Here is a 21,533-nt window from a genome sequence, read left to right as displayed (position 1 = left end):
CAGAAAGACAGAGAAAATGAAAAGGCAAAAGACTTTGTACCAGATGAAGGGACAAGCTAAAACCCTAGAAAAACAACCAAATGAAGAGGAGATAGGCACCCCTCCAGAAAAAGAATTCAGAATAATGATGGTGAAGATGATCCAGGATTTTGAAAAAACACTGGATGCAAAGATTGAAAAGTTTACCAAAGACCTAGAAGAATTAAAGAGCAAACAAACAGAGATATGCAACACAATAACTGAAATGAAAAATACACTAGAAGGAACCAATAGCAGACTGACTGAGGCAGAAGGGCGAATAAGGGACCTGGAAGACAGAATGGTGATAATCACTGATGTGGAAAAGAATAAGGAAAAAAGAATGAGAAGAACTGAAGACAGCCTAAGAGACCTCTGGGACAATGTTAAACGCACCAACATTCGCATTATAGAGGTCCCAGAAGGAGACAAGAGAGAGAAAGCGCCCGAGAAAATACTGGAAGAGATTCCAGTTGAAAACTTCCCTAACATGGGAAAGGAAATAGCTAGCCAAGTCCAGGAAGCACAGAGAGTCCCAGGCAGGAGAAACGCAAGGAGAAACATGCCAAGACATATAGTAGTCAAACTGACAAAAATTAAAGACAGAGAAAAGTTATTAAAAGCAACAAGGGAAAAAAGACAACATACAAGGGAACTCCCATAAGGATAACAGCTGACCTCTCAGCAGAAACTCTGCAAGCCAGAAGGGAGTGGCATGATATATTTCAAGTGATGACAGGGAAGAACCTACAACCAAGAATACTCTACCCAGCAAGGATCTCATTCATATTCGAGGGAGAAATCAAAAGCTTTACAGACAAGCAACAGCTAAGAGAATTCAGCACCACCAAACCAGCCCTACAACAAATGCTAAAGGAACTTCTCTAATTGGGAAACTTAAGAGAAGAAAAGGACCTACAGAAACAAAAACAAAACAATTAAGAAAATGGTAATAGGAACATACATTTTGATAATGACCTTGAATGTAAATGGACTAAATGCACCAACCAAAAGACACAGACTGGCTGAATGGATACAGAAACAAGACCCATATATATGCTGTCTGCAAGAGACCCCCTTCAGACCTAGGGACACATACAGACGGAAAGTGAGGGGATGGAAAAAGATATTCCATGCACATGGAAATCAAAAGAAAGCTGGAGTAGCGATACTCATATCAGGTAAAATAGACGTTAAAATAAAAAATGTTACAAGAGACAAGAAAGCATATTACATAAAGATCAAGGGATCCATCCAAGAAGAGGAGATCACAATTATAAATATATATGCACCCAATATAGGAGCCCCTCAATACATAAGGCAAATGCTAACAACTATGAAAGAGGAAATGCAAGGCAGAAAGAGAGACACAGGTGTAGAGAACAAACACATGGACACCAAGTGGGGAAAGCGGGGAGGGTTGGGGGGGAATGAACTGGGAGATTGGGACACCAAATTGTACACTCTAAATATATGCTGTTTATTGTCTCTTAACTGTATCGCAATAAAAGTTCTTAAAAAAAAAAAAACCTCAACAAACCAAGTCTGACAAACATCTGTGGTGTCATCTTATTAAGATGACCTTCACGCACCAGTGGATTGGAATAGTTGCATATATGTAAAATCATGTTAGAATGCCAGGGATTTACTCTTTGACATGTAAAACGGTTATATGGGATAATTAAAATGTATCCATAATTAATCCTTCAGGCAATGGATTGCTTTCAGATGCCAGCATGTCTGAGCGGACCAGCAACCACACTCAAGGCCAAGGCCACCGCGACACTTCACTCAACACGTTTCCTTTCGCCTCAAGGCCTCCCCACACGCTGCAGAAGGAACCTGTCACAGGCGGGACATGCGCCACCAGACGCAGCTCAGACCTACCTCCCTGGCTGTGCTGACAGCCTTTCTTGCTCAGAAGATCTTCTACAGAGTTTTCAAACACTAAGTAGACGTTCTGCAGCAAACCCTGAAAGACGTACAAGGAGAGAAACAGATGGATAAATAGCACATACTTGAGGACACACTAAACAACATTCCAAAAATACGAGATGTGATCTTAAAGCAGTGAGCACACTTTCCTCTGAGCCTTTACTCTCAGCAAGTCTGGAACCTTGCTAGTGGGTTATCCACACGTGCTACCCTGAAGCTCCATTTGGAGGCAAGCGACAGACAGTGGGGTTGACCTGGGCAGAAGGAAGCATCTTAGAGGAGGGCAGTAGCCCCCAGAGGGATGGTGTGTTTCGTCTTCTGAACACACTCAGGGGACAGCGGAGGCCACACGCTCTCGGCAGGGGAGCCTGAGGGTGACCGTTGTTCCCGCACGTGGCTGTCAGTCCAGGAACATGCCCTGGTCCAACCGCAGAACAGACGGCACAGCTGCGAGATCAGGCTGTCCAGTCGGTGACAGGCAAGGGCTCGGCATAGCCAGGCCGGTTGGCCACGTGGGGCCAGGGAGTTTGTTGACGACCATCAGAGACCACGTCAAGCATCTCCAGGCCTCTTCCTGAGAAAACTGGGTCTAAGCATACATTTATCTCCAAAGAACACACACACCTGGAGGAGGACAGTTATGGACCCTCCACTGCGGATTCTAAACACTCTCATTTAGAAAAATCGTCTCGTAAAAAATATTTAACTGAAATGAACTGGAGCTCTTCCCTCATAAATCAGGAGCGCTTTGCTGAGAAAACAGTTGTTTCTCTACCGTCATCCCGTCATCCCGTCACGTCAGCACTGGCCTGGAAGCTGGGGCCTGGCTCACAGAGACAACAATCAAACCAAGCTTCCACCTGGAAACTAGTGACCATTCGTGCAGCCAAGAAAGGGCACCTGTGACAGCTTGGCTCTGCTTATTCCTGGCTCAGAAAGCCGTGTGCGCTGTCTGTGTGCGTGAGAGTGTCTATGAGTGTGTGTGCACGCGTGTGTACACGTGTGGAGTCTGAGCCAGCGGGTGTGTGTTGTGTGCGTGGAGCTCGCTGTGGGTGGGTGCGTGTGTGTGTGTGTCTGTGCCCGCACACGTGACAGTGTGCGTGTGTGAGCTTCTCCAAGGCCAAACCCACCCCACGACAAGGCAGCGCGCTAAGCGGGGCCCTCGCTGGGCGTCCGCAGGGCCTCTGCCGCATCCCGAGGAACCTACCCTGAAATGACTCTCTCGGGCGGAGCCCTTGGCCACGTACATCCTGCTCTTCTCCGTCTTCAGCTGCTCGTAGAAGGGCTCGTCCAGTGTGAAGCTGTCCATCAGGTCACAGCCCACGTACAGGCTGTAGGTCTCTCCAGCCACCTGCACGGTGATGTTCTTCCACTGGGCGTCAGCCAGGCCCACGTCCTCCAGGGAGATGACGTGCTGGGTGCCGTCCACCCAGTAGGCGAGGTCCAGGGTGTCGGCGGGGCCGTTGGACACGATCTCGAACTGCCTGTGAGCAGCGCCTGGGCCTTCCAGCGCCAGCAGGGTGCCCCGGGACCTGCGGTCCTGCTTCAGGCTGGCCGTCAGGAAGAAGCCCTCCTTCTGCCGCATGGCCTCTGCGATCCGGCCCAGGTGCTCTGAGCTCACCGGCGGGATGTAGTCGAAGCGCACGAAGCGGTAGGCGGGCACGCTGGGGTCCGGCCCCCGGAACTGCTTGGCCCCGATGGTCTTGCGGTTGATGTGGCTGATGCTGAAGAGGTCGAAGGCGGTGTCCTCGTCCTGGTCGCCGGCTGCCCAGGAGCAGAGCAAGGGGGTCACGGGAGCGGGCGGCACGGGCATCCTGCTCTCGGGGCGCCCAGCCCCTCCTCTCCTCACCTGGGTGCCCCGGACTTCTTCCCTGAGAACCCCTGCTGGCCCCTCCGCAGACAGCTGCTTCCATAGGACCAGCTCCACCCCTGACCCGTCAGGGCCCCTCTGTTCAGACCAGCGGACACTTTGCCCAGCAAGCCCCCCTCCAGGAAGGCAGCAGCCCCTGGGTCACGGCCGGGCCCCACCTTGTCCCGGACCAGGACGCTGGTGGCCTGCTCTCTCCTGCTCTTCCGCCCGGAGCTGAGGCTCAAGGGCGGCCCCATCTCTGCCATCGGATCACCCAGAAGGACGTCCTCCAGGGAGAGGCGCCTCCAGCCTTGCCGCATCCTCAGAAAGCAGCTACATTCTACGCCGCTTTCTTAGAGAGAGCATCTGACTTGAGCACATCTCATTTTGTAGAAAGACATGCTGCCCTCAGCGCTCGCCCTGAGGGCGCCTCCAGGCCACAGACGCATGGTTCTAAGTCACCGTCTAAACTGCTAGAAAGAGGCGGTGTCAGGCCTCTCCAAAACTGGAACGCTTTAAGTCATTCAAAATAATTTTCTGAACAGAAGGTTTAAACAAAGCATAACTTTTCATCTAATACTTGGCGAAATAAAACATAATAACACGCAGTGTTGTTGATAGACTGTCAATGTTACTACCTGCAATAGAGCTATTTGGTCATGTATTTTAAAATGTTCAATATAGTTAAAACCCTGGACTCGGCAGTTTTACTTTGGGAAGTCACCGTAAATACACAATCACAAACGCTGGAACATTTGTAGCCACAGCCGCATTCCGTGTGGCAGCGTCTGTGCTAGTGTAGATGGGATTTTAGGGACTCGGTCTAAAAACACGGGGGCCTACCTCCTGATAAAATATTATACATTCATTATAAATCATGTTGTAAGAAAAGAAAAATATTTTTTATATATTTTCAAGTGCAAAAAGAAGTAGGAAGGAAAGAAGTTATGGAACCACATAGTTCAACATGTTGCAAATACCACACACAGGAAAGAGGCCAAAAGGGCCCAGCGACAGACTGCGTCTGCAGTCAGGAGGGTGTTTTCCTCGATCACCTGGATTTTCCACAAATAAAAGATTTCCTGTTGTATGCACGTAAAAGTAAGCAAAGATGTATTGTAAACGACGTCACGGAGGTTCTAAGAGGTGAGGTGCTGCAGCCAGGCCTCCACGGCTCCACCCTCCTCCTGCGGCTGGGCCTTGTCCCGGGGGCCCGGGTCCCAGGGTGGGGGAGGGAGCGTGGGGGGGGAGGGTCTCCACACTCACCCTGAGCGCTGGGCCAGGCCCACGAGCCCAGCAGCAGCAGCGGCAACAGCATCCTGCCTCTCCTCGGTCCAACCCCTGCAGGGAAGTCAGACCCGTTACTTCTGAAAACATAACCGTGGTTTAAGAACAGTTTGTGTGTAAAAATCAGAAGCGAATGGGTTTGTGGGCAAAGCGAGGTGGGAGATGTGCTTTTCAAACGCGTTCTTCTACCCACAGCTGGTGCTAGCTGGACGGGCCCTTGTTGACAAGACCGTGCGAATGTCCTAAATAGTCACATTCCTGAGCTACCCCAAGAGACCTGGAGGCACGTACTCTCCCCATGTTACGGACGGGTAAGTGGAGGCTCAGGGAAGTTAAGCGCTCACCCAGAGCTACGCTGCTACTTAGACATGTAGCCAGGAGGTAAACCCAGGCAGTTTGAATTTAGAAAAACATCAGCGTGGGGAAGGTAACCTATGAAGACATTTTGTGTAAATAGCTAAGAAAAAGGTTGCGCGTGACTTAATTAAAGAGAATAAATATTAACCGCATATAAGTTAGAAGTAAGCAGTTTGGTGGACAATAACTACAAAAAAACTTGCCTTCTACTTAGTAATCATTTTTACTTTGCTTTTCTCTTTTCCTGAGGCCTGTTTTTCCATTCTTGAGGATTCTCAGTTGGCAGGCTCAGCAGACACTGGCCCAGAAGTCAGAGACTGGCGGGGAGCCCGCTCCACGTTAACCTCTGCTCAGCCTCCCTGCGCCCTGGCCGCGGCCTCCTCGTCTCCCCACTGAACGCGTGGCCCCAAGTTTCCTCCAGCAACACACTGTGTCCCGCTGAGGCGAAGCCAAACTGAGACCCTCACCCGTCCTGTTTAGGATTTCCAAGGTCCTGAGCTTCTTGGTGACAAAGAAATCCAAGGACTCGCCTCTCCAGAAGGATTTGGGAGCCTGGAATTACCCATTCCCCCGAGGTGGGGACCATCCCTGGGGAAGCGGGGTCCACGCAGGACCTCAGGATCCCCCCGGATCCAGACACCTGCTTTTGGTCTGTCCACAGCAAGTCCAGAACTTGGCTGTGTTCCACCTGCACACTGAGGACTCCGATGGGCACAGCAGGCCAGCGCCCGCCTGGCCCGTCTCAGAACCACTCCGTCAGGCGCCCGCTGTGCAACCCGGGGAAACTTCCTTAACCTCTCTGGTCCCTGCAGAAGGAGGAATAGTCATTTAAATTGTCTACCCGTAGGCTTATTGTGAGAAATAGATGAAGCAAGTTAGTGTTTGTAAAGGCGTGTGGCTGTCCGTCGGCATGTGCTGCCCCGTGGCCACCCAGTGAAGCAGGGGTGACAGTAGGGATGTTGTTAGTGGGACTCTTCAGAGGACTGAGTTACATGAGCGAACCCTCATAAGAGACTGGGGTAGTACTTGGCACTCAGTGGGCACTACCCAAATGGTTTCAGCGTGAACCGTGGGAAGGCACACCTGCAAACTCGGGTCTTTTCCCTGTTCAGTCACACATGCGCCTCTGTCCCCTGCAGACAGCAGTGACCGCTGCGTCTGGCAAAGAGGCGCTCTGTCCAAAATACAGATTTCCACGTTCTGGAGGCTCAGCTTCCTATCAGCCTCCAGGGAGTACACTGAGCTCTGCTGCTAAGAAAATCAAATCCTCCGACTCTAAAGCAGCCGTGTTGGCACGCTGCCATCTGTCCCACCTCATCTCGGGATCGCGGCAACAAGAAAGAGCACAGCAGGGCGGCACGCTCGGGGATGCTGGTACAGCCTTATCGCGTGCTCTGTTGTTAGAAGGCAACACGTATGATAGCGTACGACACACGCTGCTCACATTCACACACTTAGTGTACATATATGGTTATATTTTTTCCAAAGAAAGGTTTCCAAAGCCTTCTGCAACAGAATGTCATTAGAGTGTGTAAAGATCTTTTACATTTCTTTTTATATCAACAATCAAAGCACACATAACTTCGCTGAGAAATACCTCCTGCCCTCGGGCGAGAGTGCCGCGATTTCCCCAAAGGAACCCAACTTGGATTTGCAGAAGTCACACTCATTCCCAGCTGCCTTTTCATCTGCAAATTACCCCCCAAACTTCAAGAACAGCTGGTCAGAGCACTTTTCACAGACTTAGTAAATATTATTCATTAATAACATTCAAAAACACTTGCCAGCTACAAAAAAATGTTTAGGATGCGTCTCTATAACTTCTCCGCTTATTTTTCACGTTCTCAGGAACAGTTTTTCCTAGTTTCTTTCTCATGGCCACCCCTCAATAACAGACTTTATGTGGAAACGTCTTATTCTGCAGCTGAAAACAGAAGCATCTGCCCAAGGTTCCAGGCAGGTACCTTCATGAAAGTAACAAGAATCTTCAGGTGATGCAAAAGCCCAGGAAGGTCACAGCACCACCCCTGTGCACGGAGCGCCGAGAAGTGGGAAGCGAGCTTCCTCCGCTCAGCTCTCCGACAGAGCAGCACACACACGGTGAGGACACGGCCGCCTTCAGGTGCTGACAGACATGCCCCTCCTTACTTTAAACTCTTTTGCACTGTCTCCTTCTCCCCTCTTAGACTCAAAAAGAGCTTCTTCTGAAAATTAAATTACCACGAAATGATTTGGTAAATTTAAAAAGAAAGCTCTTACCTGGTATGTGAAAAACCAGCAGGGAAGACGCCTCTCAGAGTTGGGCGTGGGGTCCGGGAGGGACGAGGGTTCGGGAGGAGACCCAGCCCCGCTCTGCAGAGGAGCTGGGCTTGGAGGTCGCACCAGCCCGGCGGCAGGCGCTGCTTATATGCGCTAGGTCCAGTGAGGGGCTGTCCGTCAACACACGCGCGGAAGCACGCTGGCCTCATTCCTTCGGAGCAATGACATAATTCCTCCTCTGATCTCGCGTTTGCTGGAGCACCTGGCAGCGGTCCGGTCCAGCCTCCCCCCTTCCTCCCCCGTGCATCTGGGGGACCAGAGGAGGAGCCAGATGAGCGAGGGGAAGACCGACGTTTCCTGTCTTCTCTCAGGAAATAAGATGCTATAAATAAAACCAGCAAGATTGGCTGAACTCCCCTTTTCGCTTAAGAGAAAGAATGCAAGTTGTAGGCTTCAAATCTGGTTCACATTATCCAAAGTGAGAATGGTCTTTCTAAACTAAGTAAGTAACAATCAATAAAACCCAAAGAAAAAGTGGGTGGAAACGATCAGTCTCGGTATTGATGAAGTTATAGGGGTGAACGCATTTATCCTGTGCAAAAAGGATGATCTTGAACCTAAAAGGAAGCCAGCACATCGGTTAGGTGACAGAGAAACAGGATGGGGAGAATGCATCTTCATTCAAATTCGGCTTCATGTGCCGAGCCTGGACCCCACAGGGTGGCCTCTGCCTCGGGACGCCGAGCGTGGGGCCAAGAGCCTCTGGTACAGGCTTTCCCTACGGCCCAAACAACCCGTCATCAGCTTCCACAGGCTCACTTAGCCTCACAGCCTGATGGGCGGGTCATGCAGGAGGGAGGCTCAAGAAGTGAGAACAGCCACAGCAGCCAGACTCCCCGCAGCTCCCCAGAGCTCAGTCCCCCAAGGCCAGGCCGGACCTGGGCGGGGGAGGGGGTGGGCAGGGGAGGGGGAGGATGGGGGAGGAGAGTTTGGGGGAGGGGGAGACAGAGGGAGGGGCGGCTGGGGGAGGAGGTGAGGCCTCCCCCAAGGCCAGGCTGGACGGTGGACAGGAGAGGAGGTGTGGGCGGCTGCACGGGCTGACGGCCCCCAAGGTACCGGGGCAGTGGTGCGGTCAGCAGTGGGCAGGTCAAGTCTCAACTGGAGGATGCTGGAGGGAGTTCGCTCCAAGCCACCTTGGGACCTGAGGGAGCTGCATCCTCTACACCGCGGTCCTTGCCAGGTGGGGGCCACAGAGACGCAGCAGGCCCTCACGGTCCCGCCACGCAGCGTGCAGCCCAGCCGTCCGCGGGGCTTTGCAGGGTGGAGCCGGACGGAGGGGGCCTGCAACGGACAGGACCATGACTTTCGTTCACCGCTTGCGTCTTCTGAAGCCCTTGTTTACGGTGACTGTTCGTGGGTTACGGGGTAGACAGTATCGATTTCCGATGGGCAAGAAGAAACTTGACTCGAAGAAGGTATATGTCTTGCTCGAGGTAAGGTATGTTGCTTTTGGTCAACCTGTCGGTGGTTCAGTCGGCATTTGAACTTAAAAAACTGTACTCTGTGTAACTAAATCGATGCTATCTCAAACTGCAAAGAAAAATGTATAACTCGGTTTCCCTTAAAGCCTTCTTAGTGGTAATTGGTGATGTGCCAGTTGAGCTGACTTGGCCTGCAGGTTGGCTGTCCCTTGTCCAGCAAGCGGGGCTTTGGCCCTCACCCCGCCTGCCGGCAGCGGCGCCATGAGGGCCTCTCCCCTTCTGTGCAGCCGGCCGACAGCCACTCACCCAACAGTGTTAAGACAGAAAGCCCTGCCGTGCTGAGCGTCTCAGGAGCACGCGGGGTGAGGGGAGTCCCACCTCCTTCGTGGTTGGTAAGGAGAACAGACCACAAGCAGGGCCAGGTCAGAGGAGCGCTTGGCCAGAGGCACCAGCTCGCTGGGGCTCCAGAGAAGAGGCTTCTTCCAAAGGGGAGGCTCCTTGAGGAGATGGGACCTGAGCCGACTGGATCATGGCCTCCGGGGAGGGCATCCGGGACGGGGGGAAGTGGGGCACGGGTCCCGGGAAAGGCCTAGGTGGGGGAGTTGAAGGCCCTGGTTCAGCCCCGCAGAAGCAGAGTCCAGCCCCAAGGCTGGAACGTGACCGAGGGCATGGACGGCAGAGATGCTCGGGGCCTGATGGAGCTGGGCTCGGCAGCCCTCCTGTGCGGGGGGACTGGAAGCAGCGGCGGGCACGAAGTTCGTGGGTGGCCGCCACGGGATAGAGGCCGTGTGACCACGAAGCACAAAGCAAAGCTGGGTCACAGGGGCAGTTGGGAATTCTGGAGAGTTAACAGACACTCGAGCAGAAGGTGAGTTTTCAAGGGTGAGGAAAAGTGTGTGTCTGACGGAAGAGGGGAAGAAGGGTGGAAGCGGGCTGTGTGGGGCCTGGACACTGGAGGCTGAACCGAGTCCCCAGTGCCCGTCCACCTGCAGCCTGCGGTCTGGCCCTGTTTGGAGACACGGTCTCTACAGATGTGGTCATACTGGAAGAGGGTGACCTAAGTCCAGTGGCTGGTGTCCTTATAGCAAGAGGGGCATTGAGACACAGAACACCACGTGAGCAGGGAGGCAGAGATGGGAGGGACTGAGCAGCCCCAGAAGCTGGAGGCAGGAGGACCCTCCCCAGAGCCTCGGGAGGGAGCCCAGCCCTGTATGCACCTGGACCTCAGATATCCTACCCCCAGACGTTGGGAGAATGCACCTGTGTTATTTTCAGCCACCCAGTTCATGGCACTTTGTAACAGCAGCCCTAGAAACCAACGCAGATGCACTGCCAGGTTCTGGAAACGTCCATCTTCACAGTCATGGTGGGAGACCTAGGGAGAGTGGAGCAACCGCAGGCTGCATCTGGGACGGCACGACCAGCCACTGACCGGCTGGGGAGGCGTCAGCCTGGCGACAGTTTAGAGTCTGACTGGGAATCAGGTGCTCCGGGACGGGAAAGACAGGCGGGGGCGTCCAGGCAGGTTCCTGCAAGAGGATCAAACATCACCTAGCTGAGGGCATCCTATGCAGAGAGCGGGGTGTGGGGTGCGGCCCTCACGCCAAGTGCCGGGCTGGGCTGTGCCCGCAGAAGGGCCAGGGGCGGGACAGGCATAATCACCCCCGTGCAGCCCCGCCGGGCAGGCGTCCCGTTCCAGACACTGGACTTAGATGGACATGGCCCTTGGGGCAGGAGGGGGAGGGTGGTGGGATGGAGAGGGGACGGGAGCCAACGCCTGGGGGGAGGGCCACACCACCGACTCCAGATGCCTGGAGGAGGCTCCGGGAAAGGTGTCTTTGTGTCTCTGGAGCAAAGTTAGAATTTAAGCGCCAAGGAAACAGGGTTGAGATTCCCGCTCATTCCTGAAACCCGCCTGTTGGGCAGCGACTTCCAGTCACAGTAAACATTCGAGCGTCCACCAGTGGCCACGGACCCCGTAGGAGACACGGCGGGGATTCACCAGAAAGGCGGGATGCAGGGCCTTCGGCCTGAGAACAGGGTCTGCTCTGTACCAAGTGCTGTAGATGCTCCACACACACCTTGTGAGTTAGAGGATGAACCAGCGGGCTCACAAAGGAGCAAACAGAACGACCTCTCTGCTCTCGGCTACACAGAGACTCTGAGGGGGTAAGGGTGGATGCAGTCCAAGGGGGTCAGCCCAGCACAGCCCCCCGGGGAGGCCCTGCCCCCCCCACCCCCTGGAGAGGGGGGCTCTGGGTCCCCACGGGAACCGAGGGGGTCTGGAGGCAAGGACGGGGGTGGGTCCGGGGACCTCTGGCCTCCAGGGCACGGTGCTGCTGGGGCCACGGGGAGGAGCCGTCGAGGGCGCAGGACAGGAGCCAGGAGCAGAGAGATCAGGAGCCCTGGCTGGAGACATGGGCGGCAGGCATCTGTTTCCTCTTAGTCTCTCCTAGCCCTGAGTAAGCAAAGGGCTTTCTCACCCTCCTGTGGGCGGAGGGTTCCGGGAACGGGCTCTGCCCTGACCGACAGCGGAGGAGAAACAACAGCTTGTGATTCCGATGTGAGGAGGCCGGGGGCTGGTAGCAGGAGAGGATTCCTGACAAAAAGCTCCTGCGGATGGAGGCCAGGCACGATGAGGCCACGGGTTATGTCCAGTCCTGGTGGGAATGGGGCAGCCGCCCAGAGAGGCGAGGGGCCGGGGAGCTGCCGGGGCCTCGGCCCGCGCGGGGCAGGGCAGGCGCTGGGAGGCTGTGAAGAGGGCAGCAAGGGCCGAGAGCCCGGCGCCAGCCCCAGCCGGCTCCGTGACGCCGCACGTCCCCTCCCTGGGCCCCGGCTTCCTCCCCTGTGAAAGGGCACGGTCACAAGACCCACTGAGTCAGAAGCCGGGTCTGAGCCGGGCCGGGTGGTCTGTGCTCGTCTGACAAGGTCAGCCCGCGAGGTGAGGTCCCTCTCAAGGGTCCCCAGCACGCGGCGGGGGAGCTCAGGAAGCGGGGACACGCTTTACGGCTCCAGGCCGGAGGGCAGGGAGGCCGCAGTGACCACAAAGCCTCGTCCCAGAGCACAGCCGGGAGGGAGCCGGGGCTGGTCTCAGGCCCAGGGCTCTGCTCTTTCCTCCCATCCGCCCTTCTGAGCTGTGAAACCCAGATCTCTGCGCTTCCCCTACGTTTGCTGCTTTACACATCCTCCAAGACACTGTGGACAGACAGCTGCCCCCCTGGTGGCTGCAGGCTCTTGATCTAGTGGGGGACCACGGGGACCACGGGGGCCACGGGGGCCTGGCTCCAGCCGCGGGGGCGCCCGGGGGAGGCCAGGCAGCGCCACCCGAGGGTGCTGGACCCCTTCCCTCGGCCGTGTCCTGCACCCCCGCACCCGGAGCTCGGCTCCTGGCCTCCGGGCTCCCTCAGCCTGTGGGGTGCAGGCCTCCCCCCGGCCAGGCCCAGCCCCGACCGGCTTGAGACTCATCTGTCTGACTTCTGTTCAAATGCGCCATCGGACGTGAACCCACGTCCGCAGAGGCGCGCCTGTGTGTCCGCCTCCCGCCCACCCTGCACGGCGGCGGGTGAGTCATCCTGATGCTATCTCTGCCCGGGACTCCGGTCCCACGACCCCCCGTCTGCAAGCGCACCCCCAGCGTGGGCTGCGGCAGCGCTCTCGCCGTCCGCCCCGCCCAGCCCTGCAACCCCGCCTCTGCCGGCGCCGAGGGGGCGGCGGGGACGCGGGCTCCAGGGCCCCAGCTCAGCTCCCAGGCGTCGGCCCTTCTGCACCGCCCACAGGACGGGAGAAATGGGAGCCCGGTGCCCCCCAGACGCGAGCTGAGGGTCAGCTGCCTGCAGGGGCAAGAGGCCCCACCCGTGGTGCCGGAGGGAGGGACGCTGCAGGGACGACAGCAGGGAGCGCCCTGCCGACACCCCCGGCGACCTCCCTCCCATCTTCCGCGGCTGCCCCTCCCCCTCCCGCCTCCTTTGGGCTCCCCTCCCCCACCCCGTCACCGTTCTGTTCCTCAAGTGCTGTTCTTGGGGACCTTGAACTTGCTACCTGTTCTGCCTGAGACACTTTCCCACCAGCTGTAATTCGGCTGGTTCTTTCCACTAAAGGAGCTCGAGCCTCGGCTCTGCGGTCTCCTCCAGGCCCCGCCAGCCAGGACCCCTCCCGGCACCGCTCCCCGCCACCCACCGCCATCGTCTCTCAAGACCCCATTTCCTCTGAGCTCGTCTGCGGGTGCCCGGAGGGGTGCCTCCCTCTCGCGGGCCTGTGACCTCTGGGAGGACAGAGGGTCCCGGGCAGCGGGGGCCGGCCCGCCCGCCGCGCCAGGGCTGTGGCGCGAGCCTGGGACGTGCCCCAGGCACGGGGACACAGAGGCCCGCTCCCCGCGTGACCAGCTCCCCTGCGGGCTCCACCCCGGGTCCCGCTGACCCTGGCCTTGGGCAGCAGAGGACGTGGGATCACCCAGCAGAGGTTCACGATTAACTCTTTGTTCGTGTGCTAAGTGCATCCGCATAAAGTCCGCGCGCACCACGTGCCCAGACCAGGCTGGTCTGTGGGAACATGCTAGGGGTGCAGCCAAGGCTTGAAGGGCCGACAGGCGCCGAAGGCCTACTTCCTAAGGACTCCCTGCCGAGCCTGGTGGAGACACGGGCTGCAAGTCAGAGAACTGTCTCAGCGGCGGCTGCCGGGGGTCGGGGGACATCTCCAGCGCGTGGGGGCGGCTGCGGCCGCAGGACCCGCCATCAACACCATTTCTCAGCCCTGCTCCAATTCAGCCCGTGGTCAGGACCAGAAAGCTGCTTCAAGAGGAACCCACGTTTGAGCGAGATCCCGGGGGACAGTCAGCCGTACCGCCAGGCAGGCGCGTCACTGGACTGCAATACAGCGGAACGCAGAGAGGGAGGAGGAAAGAGGGAGCAGGAGGCAGTGCGGGGGTGTTTCCTGGACTGCGCCAGGAAGGACGCCGCATCCGTAGAGAGGCTCCTCTCCCTCGGGGAGGCGGGCGCTCGCCCACCCGGAGATCCCGCGGGAGCATCTCCACGGGTTCCACGCGGGACCCTGAGGCGTCTGCTGAGGAATCCTCCGGAAGGCGGCTGCAGCCGTCTCTGTTGCCCCCAGACCCTGCGATAAAAGCTGCCCCGGATCCACCTGTCGGGCCCCCTCCCGATGCTGAAGAGGACCCCACCCTCTGTAGAGCCGCGGGGACAAAGCGTCCGCTTAGTTTCTTTCACGCACACTGACCTGGAGTAACTGCACACAGGCAGCTGGCGCCCTTCTTTCTCTCAGGCCCTAGAGACGGCCAAGCTCCGCTACACGAAGCTTAGGAAACCGGGGTCTCCCAGCCCACCAGAGCCCCGAGTGGGCTTGACCACCCAGACACCCTGGGCCGCCAACACACAGGGTCATGAGGGCGTGGTGTCACGTGGTGTTTCTGCAGGGCTCTCCCTGAACTTGCTTCACTTCTGCAGGGTTTGGCTCAATGTCTCTCGGGGGAGAGGACTTGGTGCTGAATCACTGTGCGGTGTCCCGGGAGAAGCACACAGGGCGATGGGTGTTCACAAGCAGATTCATGTGACTGACATTTGCACAATGTTTTTGTAGTTAGGGAGCAGGAATCTGAGCAGAGATGAAACGGGGAGGTGTTCAGACCAACTGGCGTTGCGCTCGCCGGTCGCTTGGTGTGTGCACGTGTGTGCCCTGTCACTGTGGAATGCAGGCAGGAAGGGCAGACGAATCCCAGGAATTATAAACCATCCCAGCTAGCATGACACATGTAAATATGACTCCCCGTATGGAGCAAGCTCAACCGTTTGCAAAGTGCAATCACAGAAGAGAGTTTACAAGTATCTTCTCTCTTTTCAATGCCCCTGCACGTTAGCGATAAGGCCAGATTTTGCAAGATGTCCTAAACTGCGTGACCTCAGAAGAAGAGCTCAGGGCCTTCATTTTCTACTCAATTTTGGATGGTTTCAAAAAGCACTTGGCAAATCTTATGTGCTAGTCAGGGCTCCCCAGAGAAGCAGAACCAGTAGGATCACATCTGCAGAAAGACTGACTACAGGGAACGGGCTCACATGACTGTGGAGGCTGACGGGCTGCGAGATCTGCAGCCGGAGAGCTGGATGCCCCGAGAGCTGCTCGTTTAGGTCCAGTCCCCGTCCAGAGGCCTGGCCCCCAGAGGACGGAGGGTGTGTTTCCAGTCTGGGGACCCAGGAAGAGCAGACATTTCACTCAAGTCCAAGAGGGGGACAAGCTGACATCCCAGTTCAGAGACAGTCAGGCGAGAAGGGTGCCTTCGTGTTCAAGGGCGGGTCAGCCTCTGTGTTCTAGTCAGGCCTTCGACCGATTGGATGCAGCCCACCACATTAGAGAGGGCCGTCTGCTTTACTGAGTCTACAGGTTCAAAAGCTACTCGCATCTGAAAACACCTTCACAGGATAATGCTTGGGCAGACGTCTGGGCTCCCCATGGCCCAGTTAAGATGGCACAAAAAATTAACTGTCACAACTTATATGGACAAAAATGAAAAACCAAAGAAGAGAAAGCCGAAGGATTCCTCTGCTGAGTGGAATTTCTCAGTGGGTACAGGTTGGTAATGAGATGTATAGATGCATAACAACACGCACATCTGGGTGCCTGTGTTCCTCAGCCACTATCTCGACATTTCAGCGAGTGAGATGAATCAAAAGGGAGCTGATACTAAGGGAGTGTGAAGGGAGACCCTTTTAATTCAAATGTTTGATCCTGAGAGTGTTCCTTATCCTGCGAATTTCATTCTTTCAATTTTTGAAGCTATTGAAAAATGGGGAAAAAAGAGAAATTTTCTTTGCTTGTAAATTTGTATGAAGTATTTTATATTCTCCATTCAGAAGAGCAGTAAAAATTATGAGGTTTCTTAATTGATTTAATTTAAAGTTCTTTAATTTCATAGAGCACCTACCACAGTGAAAAGAATCTAGAAGTACAGTAATGTACACATTTTAAACTGACATTGTCAATTCAAAAGTAAAGCTGGTGATCCAAAACCTAAGTAAAATTGGGGAAAACAAAATAAGTTTTGGGCTATCCGACACCTGAAGCAAGCCTATGGTATAAGAGCATCATATGAAAACAATACAATTTAACTCAAATTTCAGTGTTTTCTTTGTCTTTCTCCTAATATCTAGTACATATATCTATAGCTATCTCTAGGACTCTTTAAAACATGCTCATGTTCCTATCTACACAATTTCATTTTTATTATTTTTATTTTTGAGTCTATTGTGAGAGGGATCATTTTCTTAATTTCCTTTTCAAATAATTTACTGTATAAAAACAGAACTGATTTTTGTATGTTGATTTTGTATCCTGCAACTATGCTGAATTTCTTTATTAGTTCCAACAGCTTTGTGTGTGTGTGTGGAGTCTTGAAGGTCTTTACATATAAGATCATGTCATCCACAGACATAATTTTACTTCTTCCTCTCTGATTTGGAGGACTTGTATCTTTTTCTTGCCTAATCTCTCTGGCGAGGATGTAAAAGAACCACATTGAGTCAAATTGCTGGATTATATGGTAATTCTGTTTTTAATTTCAAGTAATTGTCACCATGGTCTTATATAGTGGCTGTACCATTGTACATTCCCACCAAGAGTGCACAAGGGTGGCAAGTTCTCCACATTCTGACCAACGCTTGTTACTTTCTGTTTGTTTATAGTAGTCACTCTATAGTGATTACGTATGTGTGTGTGTGTATAGATACATACATATATACACATGTATATGCATATATATACTGTGAGTGTGAGTTGATATGTCATTGTAGTTTTATTTGCATTTCGCGGTGTACTGAGTGCAATGATTCAAAAGTCCTGGCCTTAAGTAGCCTTAAACTAAGTGCTACTGTCATCCAACCTCATGAATCTTAAAAGCAGGGCCTCAGAGGTTAAACTGTCCTCAAGCAACTTAACAGAATCCCAAACTAGAATAGAATAGAATATACATTGGGATATCCAGCGTGCCACAAAGTTCACATCTGGTGTACAATCAAAGAGTGCTGCATATGCACTAATGAAAAAAAGTAGGACCTACAATAAGAAGAAAACTCAACCCAGTAATATTGCCCCCGGACTGATGCAAGTGTTAGAAAATAGCAGAAAATGTCAGTAAAACTGTTTTTATAACTGTATTCCACATGTTCAAAAAGTTAAGTAGATAGACAGCTTCCTCCACAAGAGGGCAGACAGCAGGATCAAGCAGTATCAGCAGTATTTCATCTTGTGGAACTGAAAACCACAGCCACAGAAAGACAGAGAAAATGAAAAAGCAGAGGACATTGTACCAGATGAAGGGACAGGATAAAACCCCAGAAAAATAACTAAATGAAGAGGAGATAGGCACCCTTCCAGAAAAAGAATTCAGAATAATGATGGTGAAGATGATCCAGGACTTTGAAAAAACACTGGATGCAAAGATTGAAAAGTTTACCAAAGACCTAGAAGAATTAAAGAGCAAACAAACAGAGATATGCAACACAATAACTGAAATGAAAAATACACTAGAAGGAACCAATAGCAGATTGACTGAGGCAGAAGGGTCAGTAAGTGACCTGGAAGACAGAATGGTGATAATCACTGATGCAGAAAAGAATAAAGAAAAAAGAATGAAAAGAACTGAAGACAGCCTAAGAGACCTCTGGGACAATGTTAAACGCACCAACATTCGCATTATAGGGGTCCCAGAAGGAGACAAGAGAGAGAAAGCACTCGAGAAAATCTTGGAAGAGATTCTAGTTGAAAACTTCCCTAACATGGGAAAGGAAATAACTACCCAAGTCCAGGAAGCGCAGAGAGTCCCAGGCAGGAGAAACCCAAGGAGAAACACGCCAAGACATATAGTAGTCAAACTGACAAAAATTAAAGACAGAGAAAAGTTATTAAAAGCAACAAGGGAAAAATGACAAATAACACACAAGGGAACTCCCATAAGGATAACAGCTGATTTCTCAGCAGAAACTCTGCAAGCCAGAAGGGAGTGGCATGATATATTTCAAGTGATGACAGGGAAGAACCTACAACCAAGAATACTCTACCCAGCAAGGATCTCACTCAGATTCGACGGAGAAATCAAAAGCTTTACAGACAAGCCACAGCTAAGAGAATTCAGCACCACCAAACCAGCCCTACAACAAATGCTAAAGGAACTTCTCTAAGCGGGAAACTTAAGAGAAGAAAAGGACCTACAGAAACAAAAACAAAACAATTAAGAAAATGGTAATAGGAACATACATATTGATAATGACCTTGAATGTAAATGGACTCAATGCACCAACCAAAAGACACAGACTGGCTGAATGGATACAAAAACAAGACCCATATATATGCTGTCTCCAAGAGACCCACTTCAGACCTAGGGACACATACAGACGGAAAGTGAGGGGATGGAAAAAGATATTCCATGCACATGGAAATCAAAAGAAAGCTGGAGTAGCGATACTCATATCAGATAAAATAGACTTTAAAATAAAAAATGTTACAAGAGATAAGAAAGCACATTACATAAAGATCAAGGGATCCATCCAAGAAGAGGAGATAACAATTATAAATATATATACACCCAATATAGGAGCCCCTCAATACATAAGGCAAATGCTAACAACTATGAAAGAGGAAATGCAAGGCAGAAAGAGAGACACAGGTGTAGAGAACAAACACATGGACACCAAGTGGGGAAAGCGGGGAGGGTTGGGGGGGAATGAACTGGGAGATTGGGACACCAAATTGTACACTGTAAATGCATGCTGTTTATTGTCTGTTAACTGTATCTCAGTAAAAGTTCTTAAAAAAAAAAGTTAAGTAGATATGAAGGTATAAAACACATCCAAGTAAAACTTTTAGATGTGAAAACTATAATGTGAGATGAAAAATTTACATGTGCTTATTTTTTTGAAAAAAAAAAAGAGATTGGTGAACTTGAAGACCTAGCAAAGCTACTCTCCAAAAGAAAACACACAGAGAACAAAAGATTTAGAAAAATTAACAGAGCACAGTGAGACTCATATACTTGTAACTGGAGGCCCCAGAGGAAGAGGCGAAAACGATAGTAATGCCCCCCAATCCCCCGTGTGTTGAGTAAGACGCCACAGACTAATGAAGCCCAATAAACCCAATCATACGTAAAACGAAAAAAAAACTATACCAATGTACACAGCAGTCAAATTGTCTAAATCAGTGATAAAGATAAAATTGTAAAGAGAGCCAAAGAAAAACAACACTTTCCATACCAAGGAACAAAACTAATAATGACAGGAGATTTCTCGTAAGAAACAATCAACATAAATGAGAAGAAAATGAAGTCCAATATTTAAAGTCCTGAATTTAGTCTATATGTATACATATATAATGTGTGTCTACATATATATATATATGTCAGCCTAGAATTCTATTCCCAGCCAAAACAGCTTTCAAAAGCAAAAGTAAAATGAAAACTTTCTCAGACATACAAACATGGGAAGAATTAATCACCAACGAACTTGCAATATACAAAATGTTAAAGGAAGTCTATTAGGCAGAAAGAAATCAGAAATACAAGAGGGAAATAATAACATAAGGACACTTCCTCAACATGATAAAGAGCTCCTATAAAATCTGCAGCTGACACCATACTCAATGATAGAAGACCGAATGCTTCCCCCTGAGGTGCAAAAGACGTCTCTCATCACTTCTGTTCAATATTGTACTGGGAATTCTAGCCAGTGCAACCAGGCAAGAAAAAGAGTATTGAGGCTGGAAAGGTAGAAGCAAAAGTATCCCTTTATTTACACACATGATCATCTCTGTAGAAAATCCAATGAAACCTACAAAAAACTGCTAGGAATAGTGAGTTTAGTGAGGTTATGGAAGATGAAAATCAATATACAAAATTCTATTGTGCTTATGTATATTAACAATGAACCATCAGAAATTAAAACATCACATACCATTTACAATAACAACAAAAACACGAAATACTAATAGATTAGTCAAACAAAATAGTGCAATACCGTCCACATACAACTATCAAACATTGAGAGTAACTGAAGAAGTCCTAAATAAGTGTAAAGATATATGATATTCACATATCAGAATACTCAACTTTCTTAAGATTCCAATTATTCCTAAACCTACAGATTCAATGCAATCTCAATCAAAATCTGGACATGTATTTTTTCTATAAACTTGCAAGCCAATTATGAAGTCCATTTGGAAATGCAAAGGACCTCGAATAGACAATATGACTTTCAATAAGCAGAACAAAGAAGTTTTATACTACTTGATTTAAGACAGTATGGTATTGCTAAAATGCAGTAAGTTAGGTCAACAGAACAGAAAAGAGTTCTGATGTAGACTCATATGCACATGAACAACTGATTTTTGGCAAAATTGTACAGGATATTCAGGGTAGGGAAAAGAAGTCTTTCCAACAAATGATTCTGGAGCAATTGGATATCCACATGCAGGAATAAAACAAAACAAAAACAGATTAAACCTTTAATCCATATCTCATACCATATAGAGATTAATGTACCCTGGTCTGTAAGTCCCATGAGAGGGTAGAAGTCACTCTTCTTCCCCAGCGGAGGTCAACATCCCCCCGGGTTCCTGCCACGCGGTGATAATTTAGTATTCTTACAAAACAGTAGAGGAATGAATGATTTAATATTCATCCAAGAAAAAGGAACCCTCCTTCACTGTTGCTGGGAATGTAAATTGGTGCAGCCACTATGGAGAACAGTATGGAGGTTCCTCAAAAAACTAAATATAGATCTACCACATGATCCAGCAATCCCACTCCTGGGCATATGCTATAATTCAATGGACAAAACTCTCATTCAAAAAGATACATGCACACCTATGTTCATAGCAGCACCATCCACAACAGCCAAGACATGAAACAACCTAAATGACCATCAGCAGATGAATGGATAAAGGAGAAGTGGTACATATATCGGATGGAATACGAGTCAGCCATAAAAAAGAATGAAATAGTACCATTTGCAGCAACATGGATGCAAGTGGAGATTATCATACTATGTGACGTTAAAGAGAAGTATCATGTGATATCACGTATGTGTGGAATCTAAGACAGGACATGGATGAACCTGTCTACACAATAGAAGCCGACTCACCCGGAGAACCGTGGCTCCCGAGGGGGAGGGGGGTGGGAGGGATGGAATGGGATGTGGGGATCAGCAGATGCAAACTGCTGTCCATGTGATGGATAAACAAGGTCCTACTGTGGAGCACAGGGAGCTGTATCCAACACACAGTGAAAAACCACCATGGAGAAGAATATGAAAAAGAATACATACATGTACAACTGAATCGCTCTGCTGTACAGC

At 51.1% G+C, this 21,533-nt stretch overlaps 1 protein-coding gene across 1 annotated transcript in view; it reads right to left on the bottom strand.

Moving 5' to 3' along the window:
* THBS2 (thrombospondin 2) overlaps positions 1-7,981 on the bottom strand; it is a 31,820-nt gene extending 23,839 nt beyond the window's left edge. The window contains exons 1-4 of the mRNA XM_057738944.1: positions 7,706-7,981; positions 5,069-5,143; positions 3,161-3,717; positions 1,906-1,990 (exon numbers count right to left, since the gene is read on the bottom strand). Coding sequence (XP_057594927.1) covers positions 1,906-1,990; positions 3,161-3,717; positions 5,069-5,120 — 694 coding nt within the window. The 5' untranslated portion in view covers positions 5,121-5,143; positions 7,706-7,981. The remainder of the gene's footprint in view (positions 1-1,905; positions 1,991-3,160; positions 3,718-5,068; positions 5,144-7,705) is intronic.
* Positions 7,982-21,533: the final 13,552 nt, after the last annotated feature.

Source organism: Hippopotamus amphibius, chromosome 6, assembly GCF_030028045.1.
Source record: "Hippopotamus amphibius kiboko isolate mHipAmp2 chromosome 6, mHipAmp2.hap2, whole genome shotgun sequence".
Lineage (NCBI taxonomy): Eukaryota > Metazoa > Chordata > Mammalia > Artiodactyla > Hippopotamidae > Hippopotamus > Hippopotamus amphibius.
Note: the sequence above shows the minus strand (reverse complement) of the source record. Positions and strands in the feature narration are given on the sequence as shown.